At 35.3% G+C, this 12,362-nt stretch overlaps 1 protein-coding gene across 7 annotated transcripts in view; it reads left to right on the top strand.

The window, feature by feature from the left end:
• JAK2 (Janus kinase 2) overlaps positions 1–12,131 on the top strand; it is a 117,147-nt gene extending 105,016 nt beyond the window's left edge. For all 7 annotated transcript variants that reach the window (XM_042964830.1, XM_042964833.1, XM_042964829.1 and 4 more), the window contains 3 exons: positions 7,480–7,597; positions 8,920–9,033; positions 9,490–12,131. In XM_042964830.1, the coding sequence (XP_042820764.1) occupies positions 7,480–7,597; positions 8,920–9,033; positions 9,490–9,597 (340 nt within the window). In that variant the 3' untranslated portion in view covers positions 9,598–12,131. The remainder of the gene's footprint in view (positions 1–7,479; positions 7,598–8,919; positions 9,034–9,489) is intronic.
• The last annotated feature ends 231 nt before the right edge of the window (positions 12,132–12,362 follow it).

Genomic DNA, 12,362 nt, shown 5'->3' with positions numbered 1-12,362 from the left:
ATGCATTTCATGGATTATCTCATCTAATCTCTACGGCAACCCTTGGAGAATATGTATTCTGTCCATTTTAAGCATATCTGAAGTGTAGACAGATTAAATAGCTTGCTCAAGGTCAAAAGACCAACAAATGGCAGAATTAGGATTCAAAACCCAGATAGTCTGTTCTCAGAATTTGTGCTTTTAAGTTTTCTTTTTTTTTTTTTTAATATTTTTTTTTAGTGTTTATTTTTGAGACAGAGAGAGAGTGTGAGTGGGGGAGGGGCAGAGAGAGAGAGAGAGACACACAGAATCTGAAGCAGGCTCCAGGCTCTGTGCTGTCTGTACAGAGCCCAATGTGGGGCTGGAACTCATGAACCGGGAGATCCTGACCTGAGCTGAAGTCAGACACTTAACTGACTGAGGCACCCAGGCTCCCCTAAGCATTCTTAACCATGATGGTGCTTTAATCTAGCATTAGCTGAACATTTTATAGCAATTTGAAGCTAAAGGTAGTTTTTTTAAGTTTATGTATTTTGAGAGATACAGACAGAAAGTGAGCGAGGGAGGGGCAGAGAGAGGGAGAGAGAGAATCCCAAGCAGGCTCCACACTGTCAGTACAGAGCCCAATGCAGGGCTCCAACTCAAACTGTGAGATCATGACCTTGAGCCGAAACCAAGAGTCAGATGCTTATCCGACTGAGTCACCTAGGTGCCCAAAGCTAAAGGTAATTTTTGATCTTCACTTAGAATTGTGAATTGTGAGGACCATACAAACCTGACTTTTTATGTGGAGTACATTGTTGTTTTTATTGATTTGTGCTTCGATGCAAGGTCTTTTTTTATGTCTTAGTTCATTAATGGTGCATTTTGTTTTATAGGGATGAATCGCTGAAAATGTATTTAAATGTTTTGATTTGTGATAAAATCTAAATAGACTTTAATTCTGGTTTATTTATCTGCTAAAATAATACTATTAAGATTATGTTGTTTAAATCGGATGTTTCTGTTAAGGGATGGGTTTTGTTTTGGTTTTATTTGCATTTTTATGTTTTATTTACATTTTGGGTTTCTGACTTGCAAGTTAGAATTACTAATATAAACACTAAAACTGTCCATTTATGAAAATTTGAGATTCATCAGACTTATTAGAAATATATAGATTATTTAGTTAGCTACTGCTAAGTTCATTGCCCATCCATATCTGTTAGTTATCTTCATTTATTTTGTATCTGTAAATCTTACAACTTATCCCAGCTATTACAAATTGTTAGTCTGGAAGGAAATTAGGTAAGAAAACACAAGTGATTTAGAACAAATGGATTATTGCTGAGTGTGGAACCTACTTGAGATCCTCTCTCTCTTTGAAGAGAGAGGATCACTCTCTCTCTTTCTAAAGAAAAAAAAAATAAGAATGGAAACTAGAAATACTGATTACTACTGAGGAATGTGATTAGGAGAGACTTCACATTTCACTTTATACACCCCAGTGTCATTAGAAATAAAATTAATGTGCATAAAAAAGGATGTGGTATATATGTGCAATGGAGTATTAGCCATAAAATCAATGAAATCTTGCCATTTGCGAGACGTGGATGGAGCTAGAGATTATTATGCTAAGTAAATAACTCAGAGAAAAACATATACCATATGATTTCATTCATGTGAAATTTGAGAAACAAATGAACAAAGGGAGAAAAAAAAGAGAGAGACAAACCAAGAAACATATTCTTATATACAGAGAACACACAAATGGTTATCAGAGGGGGATGTGGGGGTTGTTAAATGCGTGACGGGGATTAAGGAGTGCACTTGTGATGAGCAGTGGGTGTTATATATAAATGTTGAGTCACCATATTTTACACTTGAAACTAGTATTACTCTGTAAGTTAATTAACTGGTATTAAAATAAAATCTTATACAGAAGAGTAATATTTAATGACATTGTGAGTATTTTAAAGAAAAGCCCTTATCTTTTAGAAATGCATACTGAAATAATTATGACTGAAATACTCTCATGTCCATAATTCACTTCATATCAATTCAATGGGGTAGAGATGGGGGGTGGCTAATAAAACAAGGCAGGAAATGAATGTCTATTGTTCTCTATTTGTGTATGTTTGAAATTTTTCATAATAATAACAGTTTTAAGGAATATCCTGGTGATATCATCATCTAATTATTTTTAGAGTATAAGGAAACTAGAAAATAAGACTCATCTAAACTTATCTGCTTTGGACATGTCCAGTGATACATGAATTTAATTCTTTTTTTCCAGGATGAGAAATTAAAGAAGTTAAATGGAATTAACTAGAAATCCATAAAGATTAGTTATACGGATTTTAAGCAGTTTGGGCATACTTAATAAATACAATCTGATAAACATTTATTAAGTTTCTACTGTTCCAAACACCATACAAGGAGCTTGGGATATGAAGATAGGGTCAGCATCAGAAAAGCAACAACAACAACAACAACAACAAACAAATGTGCCTGGTTACTAAGAAAACCGAACTAAAAAGGAAATGTTTGATGTGGCAGGCATATTCAGCCGACAGGTTCACTACGCATTATCCCTTCCCTTGCAGAGCTCATAGATAAAAAAAAAAAAAAAAATCAAATGTGTGGTCAGTCATTGCAGTGTGGCCAGTCATTGCAATCATTATATCATAAGTCCAATAATGAAGAATATAATGGGAAAACATAAGAATGTGGATAATTCCCCTGAGGGTTTAATCAGAGAAAACTACAACCAGGAAGTGACATTTCAATTATTGATTAATAGTTTACCAGGTAGAGAAGAGCAAAGGTGTTCCCTGAGGAGGAAGACTAGAACTGGAGGGGCAGGGACTTGGAAGTGAGTGGCACAGTCCCAGAGCAAACGGGGAGTGATGGCGGCCGGAAAGGGATTGAGCCTGGTGCGCCGTGTTGATGAGTTCAAGCCTCATTCAGTAGACCGTGTGTAGGTAGGAAATTATAGGCCTCATCCAAGGGAATATCATGTTGAGATTCATATTTTAGGAAGAGAGATCTACTTTTGGTGGAGAACAGAAATTCTCAAAGTGTGGGGACACCAGGTTCTCGTTTTAGGGGGTCCAGGAAGTCAAAGGTATTTCCATAATAACACTAAGAGGTTATTTGTGTTTTCACTCTCATTGTTTCAACTAATAATGTAGAATAATTATAACAATATAAAGTTATGTGAAATTGTTCTCTCTTGTTTTCTCTCAAAGTATCTTTTTGTACTGAACTCACCTTTCTCTGTGAGTTATAAAGTGCCTGTATGATGAGATGAAGTGAGGTGGATGGCGTAAGCCTTGTGACGTGGCGTTAGGATCATCTGCATCTGGGCTGTGGTTAACCACTAGTTACTGAGACCCAAGAAAGCAAAACTGTGGATGGGGGGGGGGGGGGAACTACTGTAAATTGAAATTAACTTTTAAATTTCCTGTGACCACAAAACTCAGAAGTATTTACATTTTTCTTCTGGGTTGGGTTATCATTGAAGTTATTATCAGGATACAGTGTTCCAATGCAATATAAATAAATTACAAATTGGATAATTGTTTAAAGTTTTTTATTGGAAGCATTTCTTTTTTTTATGTTTATTTTTGAGAGAGAGAGAGAGAGAGAGAGAGCAAGCGAGCACGAACGAGGGAGGGGCAGAGAGAGAGGGAGACAGAGAGTCCCAAGCAGGCTCCAGGCTCCGAAAGCTGTCAGCACAGAGCCCTATGTGGAGCTTGAACTCAGGAACTGTCCTGAGCTGAAGTCAGACGCTTAACCGACTGAGCGCCCCAGGTGCCCCTGGAGGTATTTCTTAATAAGATAAATGGAGCTATTTTCCCCTCCGATTAGTTCATATATCCCTGTATGAATATTAATTTCTATCATGGGACCAGATTCAGCTTAAATTCTGTTTATTTTGCCTTTTTGTAGATGTGAACACTGAGAAAAGTTGTGTAAATAAGTATATAGGAATGGAAAGAGTTTTGTTATAACAATATTCATTTCTGTGACTCTTTCTGAGATAAGGAGCAAAAAAGTATACAATGAAGTACCATTAAAATTTATCTCTTACCTGGCAACTTCATTAAACCCGTTCTTTTTTTGAATTTTATTGAAAGTAAAGAATTAAACCACTTGATTTTCAAAAGTGAAATCATTAAAGTCATTCCTTTTCTCAATTTCTGGGAAGTATACTAAAAGTTTTTTAAAAATCTGACTTTATTGTTCAACTCTAGAAGTAAGTGTGTTAAAACTGTGAAATATTAGGGGCTCCTGGGTAGCTCAGTCTGTTGAGTGTCCGACTTCTGCTCGGGTCATGATCTCACGGTTTGTGAGTTTGAGCCCCGCATCGGGCTCTGTGCTGACAGCTCAGGGCCTGGAGCCTACTTGAGGTTCTGTTTCTCTCTCTGTGCCCCTACCTTGCTCACGCTCTGTCTCTCTGTCTGTCTCTCTCAAAAATAAATAAACATTAAAAATTAAAAATAAAGGAAAAATGCTCCTGCTAGAATATTTTTCTGTTGAAGCAGGCTTTTGGATTCATGGAAGATCCACGCTGAGCTGGAGCATGCTTAAGATTCTCTCTTTCTCCTGGGGTGTGCCTGGATGGCTCAGTCAGTTAAGCGTCTGACTCTGAATATTGGCTCGGGTTGTGATCTCAATGAGGTCATGAGATTGAACTGTGCGTTGTGCTCTGTGTTGACAGCTTAGAGCCTACTTGGGATTCTCTTTCTCCCTCTCTCTTTGCCCCTCCCCTGCTTGGTCGGTCTCTCTCTCTCTCTCTCTCAGAATAAATAAAGATTAAAAAAAAAATTCTTTCACTCTCCCCCTGCCCCTCTCCCCCATTCATATGAGTGCATTCTCTTTCTCGCTCTCAAATTAAAAAAAAAAAAAAAAATCTTAAGATTTCCACCTGGGAAGTAAGCTAAATTGTTGATGGCATTCAATGCATAAGGAAAGTAAAATAACCAGCAGGTTTTGGAAAAGTGGGAATGGAGTTCTCTTTGCCTAAAGAATCTATTTAATATGGAAATGTTCAGTAAGTCGAAACGCAAAAGAAAGTTCAAAAATATGGTTATAAATTTAGGAGACATTAGTATATAGGTGGATGAATATTATCTAATGGAAAGTTTTGACAAAAAGAGGTTTGATGATAGAACCTTGGGAAACCCTAACTTAGAAAATGGAGAAGGAAAGTGTTGGGGAAATATAATTAGAAATGAAATCTCCTCCCAATTCAGTAAACCTCTGCACAAAGATAGAAAAGAAAGTTTTATCACTGAATAAGCTTTAACCCTGAGCGTCATGTGCATCACACAAGTGATCTGCTAAGAGACTGTAAAGACAAGAAAGAAATCTCACCTCCTTCTGTGGCCAAGCAGATTCAACCCATTACGTACATGTTGTCAAGATAAACAATAGCTAGTCCTCAAGTAAGAGAACTTGACATCACACATAGTTTATCTTAAGTGACTGTCTGTGTTAACTAATTGTCATCACCCACAGGACAGATAGACTTCTCATATTTTTATGGGAGGAGATAGTTTTGCAACTTGGAAGGAGGCACCTGCCGGAAGTTAAACTCTTACTGTCCCACAAAAACTGGGAGGTTGGGTGCTATTTCTGTGATGATTACGTTCCGGAGAGGTGGTTCCCAGGTTCTTGAGAAACATTTTTGGATCATACAGCTGGCAAGAGGCTTTTAAGCAAAGCTTTAAAAAAAAAAATTACCTATATTTCAAAAGACACAAAGAATTTACAATGATAAATTTCTAAAGTAAATGCTCTAAGAGGAGAAAGAGTCTTTTCCCTCATTTTCCACAGGGAGAATTGATTTTTTTTTTCCTTTGTGATTTGTATTTATCCTTACATAAGTGATGGGAGAGAGGAAAACAGCCTTGGAGATGAGGGAGGAAATTGTAGACAGTGCTTTCATGAAAACCAAAGGAAGAGACTGTTTTGCAAATGTTGGTGAAATAGAATGTCTTCAAGAATGTTTTATTCCATTTGTGGGATAAAACTAACATACATTTAAAGATAAGAATTTTTTAAAAACTTACTATAGAATTAACCATGCTTTTTTATATATATTATCGACAATAAATACTATAGAAACTGAGTAACATGAGCTCATTAAGACCTTGAGTAGTCAGAGAAGGATCTGTGGAAGTGAGGAAGCTTAAATCGGATTTTGAAGGAGGTATTAAACTTGCATAATTCATATAGTTAATCTCACCAGTCTAAAACAGATCTTTGTTGCTTTCTGTAATAAGGATAACTTAACAATGGAACCATGATATTCACATTCCATTAGCCCAAATCCTCCCTTGGATAGTGTTGAGACTTGAGTAGACAATGACACTGTTTTCCCCAGTGACTTTGCTTCCTTCTCCCACCACTTTTTTTTTTTTTTAAGTTTATTTATTTTGAGAGAGAGAGAGAGCGTGAGCAGGGGAGAGGGGGAGAGAAGGAGACAGAGGATCCAAAGCGGGCTCTGTGCCAAGAGCAGAGAGCCTGATGCAGGGCTCAATCTCAGGAACCGTGAGATCATGATCTGATCTTATCATGACCAGAGCAGAAGCTGGATGTTCAACTGACTGTGCCACCCAGGCACTCCTCCCTACCCCCTTCTGATTAACAGGTGCTTATATTAATAGCTTTTAGTCTTGTTCCAGTTTAGAAGCTTTTTTTTTTTTTTTCCAGTTGGAAACTTATCTCGATTCATTTCAAGTTTTAGCTTGCAAAGAGCAGCTTATTTTATTTTTTTTTAAATTTCAGTACCTGGAAGGTACTTAGCAGGTACTTTAGAGTTCCAGGAAGGTACTTAGTTATCTTTGTTTGGCAGTTTCCCAAGACCATCCGCAGGCTTGATGATTCACTAGGAGGACTCCTAGGACTCAGCATACAGTCATATTCATGGCTGTGATGCGTTTCAGAGAACAGATATAAAGTAAAATCAGTGAAGGGAAAAGCCATCTGAGGCAACACCTGGAGGAAAACACAAACTTTCAAGGGTCCTGTCCCAGAAAAGTCACACGGGACACATGTAATTCTCTGCCTGGCATGTACCACAATTCCAGACTGCCAGAAGGAAGGCAGGTGTTCATTGTAAACCATATTGTTTGCAGAAACATTTCAGGCACAGTGAGCCTCCCTTACCATTTAAGAGCTGCGGCAGCCCTTCAGAAATCTAGTTCCCAGGCGCCAGTCACTTGTCAACCTTGCAAGCGAGCGTTTTTGAGGATGGCAGCTTTAGGCCTACTTATGTTAACTTTTCTTTATACCCTTTTTAATCCAACGATTTTCAGGTTAAATTTAGAGTTGGCATATCACATAATTTTTTTTTCTTTAACGAAGTCTAGTTCATTACATTCGTTGTACAGCGTAGTGATTCGACAAGTCTGTGTTACACTGTGCTCACAAGTATAGCTACCATCTGTCACCATACAGTGCTATTATAATTCAAGAAACTGTCTTATAAATGCTTTCCATACATTATAGGTATGCTCCAGAATCACTGACAGAGAGCAAGTTTTCTGTGGCTTCAGATGTTTGGAGCTTTGGAGTGGTTCTGTATGAACTTTTCACATACATCGAGAAGAGTAAAAGTCCACCAGCGGTCAGTGTGCTTTTTATTTACCGTCGGCTCTTTTTAACATGGGAAAAGCTTCTCCCAGAGAATAATAGTAAGCTTAGGACTCATTTTATACCCTCTTATTGGTGATTTGAAGACAACATCCAACAAAACAACCCTAAACTTGTCCATTAAATTAACTTGCATTTTCAAAAGGTTTTTAGTAAACCTAATTAATTGATTCATTCCAGAAGTTATTGAAAAAGTTAAACGTTTAAAAATAGTTTTCCCTGTCTATTCTATATTTTTTTAATAAAGGATAATTAAAAAAGGAAAATATCAGAAACTATATCCTTACAATAAAATGCTATCCAAAAGTTCGAAATCGTATTTGTGGTAAATATTTACTAATATAAGTAAATATCCATGCTATAGTTCCTTTCCATTTTTCCATTTTTCAGTTCTTTTCCATTTTTCAGTCTTCTAAGTAATACTTCAATGAACATAGTGAACATTGTTATATATAAATATTTATCTCTTATCATCTTAGAATAAAAGTGTAATTGTAAGTAAAAGATTAGGAACTCTTTCAAAGGTTTTTGATTATTTCACAATGTTTTTCAGAAAAGCTATACCAGATTGTACTCCGAATAACAGTGCATAAGAGCATACATTTTATCATTTGCTAGTATTTTATGCAGTTTTGTCAAATTGATAGAAGTTATAGTTATTTGATTTTAATTTGTATTTCTCCCAGTAGTGTGATTGAGTACATAGTTTTTGGGTATTTGAAATCAGTATATGTGTGTGTGCATTATCTCATGTGCTTTTGCCCTTTATTATGTTAGTAATTTTTCTTACCAGCTTGTAAGAATTCTCTGTATTTAAATAAGCGATGCGTTTGTTGTAAATGTTTCTCTAGCTCATAGTTCAGACTTTAATTTTAGGAATTTTGTACATACGAGCATTTTATCTCCATTGCATTTATGCTTAAATATTCATTCTGTGTTCTTTTTATTATGTTCTCTTTTACAATCTAAATTTTATTTCAGCTGAAATATAATATGATGTGTTAAGACAACTATCAAAAAACCAAAGTAAACATCCTTTAGCTCACTTCTTTTGGGCTCTTCTCAGGGAATTTGTGTCAAATATATTATAGTTATGGAAATGGCACTGTCTTTTCTGAAATATGACTAAAAGGAAGGTTTGATCTTCAAAATAATCTGTTTTTAAAAGGTTTCAAACATATAGTAAAACATACATATACAGAATTTTTCACATTTACTAGAAGTTGAGAAAGAATTCTGGTTCACATTAAATATACCAAAAAAAAAAACTTATTGAAAAGTGGATTTATATTGCAGGAATTTATGCGTATGATTGGCAATGACAAACAAGGACAGATGATTGTGTTTCATTTGATAGAACTCCTAAAGAATAATGGAAGATTACCAAGACCAGATGGATGCCCAGATGAGGTAACAAAAAAAAAAAAACAAAAAACATTTTTTTTTGAGAGAGAAGAGCCCGTGTTTTCAAGAGGCGGAGGGGCAGAGGGAGAGGGAGAGGGAATCTTAAGCAGGCTGCACTCAGCCTGGAGCCTGAAGTCAGCCTCAGTCCCACACCCCGGGATCATAACCCACACCAAAATCAAGAGTTGGATGCTTAACTGACTGAGCCACCCAGGCGCCCCCCACAAAACATTTTTTATCCACATTCATCAGATGTTTTCATTCCCTTTTCACAAGGATTTCACGTCACTTGATGACATTTAATTTGCTAAGCTTTTGGATAATCATATGACTGTGGATCTAGGCATAGCCATGACATAAGCCTACATAGGAAAATTAAGCTAGTTCTCCGTTCATGTCTTCATCAATTAAAAGATGGCACCTTGTGTTCATTATAATTTTGGTTTACTTTCTCTTTTATAGATTTATTTGATTATGACTGAATGCTGGAACAATAATGTAAATCAGCGCCCCTCTTTTAGAGACCTAGCTCTTCGAGTTGATCAAATAAGGGACAACATGGCTGGATGAAAGAAATGAACTTCGCTCTGAGACCAAAATAGACTTAACAGAACAAAGTTTTGTATTTCACATTATTGTGGACTATTATTACATATACAATTATTATGTACATCATGATGCTAGCCAGCAAAGATGTGGAAATATCTGTTCAAAACTTGCAAAATTTAGTTTTTCTTCACGAGGACATCAGTAAAAGACATTGATGAAAAGACCTTAGCAAAGAATTTTATAAGCAGTTTCACAGACCCAATCAATCAGTTAACATCACTTTTCTCTGGCAAAAGAAAAAAATAGACTTTTTTGAACTCAGAATTTTGAAAGATGAAAAAATTGTAATGTAAATTTTGCAATGTTGAAGATGCGCAGAATACATATGTACAGTTTTTACCACAGTGAATGTATAATACCTTGGCATCTTGTGTGGTGTTTTACACAAGGGCTGGTGTTCATTAATGTTTTCTAATTTTTCCATAGTTGACCTACAATAACATCACTATACAAATTATAATGCTCAGATAATTGAATAAGCACCTTGTGTTCTTGTTCATTTATATCACTGGCCAGCAATATAAGCAGATGTACACTTTTAGCTTGTAGTTCTATGTACTGTAAATATTTTTCAAAGCAAAGGGAACAAATATTTAGTTTCACTTGTATAGGAAGTTTCCCCGACCCTAAAGAATACATTTTGAAATGGAACAAGTTTACAAAGATACAACACAATCTATTTTCTTATTTGTCTCCCTTGTATTTGTTCGTGGTAAGTGTGTTTTTAAAATAGAATTATCTCCAAGTTTTTCTAAGACTATAGTGAATAGTTTTCTTTAAAAATTTTGAGATCACAATGTGAGGAATATTGTCATCCGTTTAGCTCTTGGCTGCTAATAAGATTCTTCAATCCCTGGGACTTTGGTCATGCATTAAATTGAAGCATAAGCCATAAAATAGATTGTTTTTTAAATGTATATGCTTATTGAGATGCCTGATAGGTTAGGATTTTTTTTTTTTTTTTTTTTTTGCTAAAGAATATTTTAGGGATTTCAGAAATCCTTGAAGACATTTCCTTTTGTTAGAGATTCTTATATACAAGGGAGAAATGAGAATAAATTGGTGAAAAAGTATGCTTGTTAACTTTATTCAAGAATGCCAGTAGAAAATTCATAATGTATGTGTCTAAGAAGAATGAGAGTATACATGTAATTGTTGGTTGTTGTCGTCCTTTGTTTTAGCGCTACTCCTCTTTAGACGCTGTACGTAAGGAGTGTGGTATGGTAGAGGGGCAGTCTGTGTGTGTTATTTATACCAAGTTTAAAATACTTAGTATTTCAGTTAAAAAGAAAATAGTTTCTTACTTTATTTTCAGTGGTATACGCTATTTTTTTTAAACTTGTACTTAAGGCTTTGGATTATCTATTTTTTGGAGCTGGCTTTGAAATGCAAATTATATAAGAAAATGCCTCATACATAAAGTTTGAAATTTTTTGGTGGGAAGGAAGAAAAGGGAAGAAATGCTTTTTACATTATCTTTAAAGCATTTTAGTGGTAACCAAATGCAGAAAACATCTAAAATGATAGTATATTAGATTTTAAAAGATTTCTGATATCGTGATGAAAGTTGAATATGATTTTTATTTGTAGACTCCTCAAGGACCTGTGTACATAATGCAATTAAGAGATCCCCATGCTGCTACTTTACAAGTCACAAGTAGCACATCGTATAATATGCTTGATTTCGGAAACTTAAGTGCTGAAAAGTGGATTTTTAAAGGTTTATAACATTTTGTTTGTTTTTAAAAACAAAGGTATTAACTAGATTGCTTTAAATTTTTCTTTCTTAATGTTTCACTTTTTAGTTTTAGGGAGAGTAATCCCATATAAACATTCTGAAGTTTTTAGAGTGGGATGACTACCTTACTATAAAATTCTGAGTTTGCAAGAGAATTATTATTCACTGAGGATTTGCAGTGTTTAAATTTTTATTCTGGTTATACATAAAGAGAAATTAACCTGCACCTGTTCAGTTGGTTCTGCACAAGAAATAGGTAAGTAATTATTGTATCAATTAATGCCAAAATGTTTCTTCAAATGAATATTCTTAAGAAATGAGGATAAAGGTCTTCTTAGATTTCTACAATTCTGTAAATATTGCAGTATATTAAGTTATGTAGTCTTTATATAAATCATTCGATACGTCCATGGCTCCTTACTTTGGGAAATAGTGATCGTTTCACGTCACCTATGTATATGCTGCCAGTAATACTATAACTTGCTGTGAAAGAGTGCTTTCTCATGACTCAAGACTTCTGCTTCAAAGTCGAGTGAAATTTTTATCACAACTATAACTTCTGATGTTTAAATTTTATTTAAATAGTTTTATTATGGAGTAGACATAAGGAAATACCTACAGTTCTAAACCTGGGGAGCCATTCTCCATGGGGTGGCATTACGTGGTCACTTTATTGAGACTGTGTTATTTTCTTCATCGTGCATTTAGCATGTTCCTACAAAACTGAAATACCGACGTAATAAATATTCCGAAGTTATTTTCTTTTGTATTGTCACCTAACCAAGGAAGTGGGGCGCACACCCTGATTTAGGGATATGCAGAGAAAGCCTTTCATCGTAGTAAACATATCTTTCAATTTTTTAAGAAGCACTTCCTAAGACTGCTATCAACTACTCTGTGCTCTTTATGACCATTTCTGTATCCACTCCAGTTCTGGTATTTAAATTATTTCTAATGAAAGTTTTTCTAATTTTTCAGTACCACTTAT

This window comes from Panthera tigris, chromosome D4 (assembly GCF_018350195.1).
Source record: "Panthera tigris isolate Pti1 chromosome D4, P.tigris_Pti1_mat1.1, whole genome shotgun sequence".
Classification (NCBI taxonomy): domain Eukaryota; kingdom Metazoa; phylum Chordata; class Mammalia; order Carnivora; family Felidae; genus Panthera; species Panthera tigris.
The sequence above is the reverse complement of the archived record's forward strand: the minus strand, read 5'-3'. Positions and strand labels throughout refer to the sequence as shown.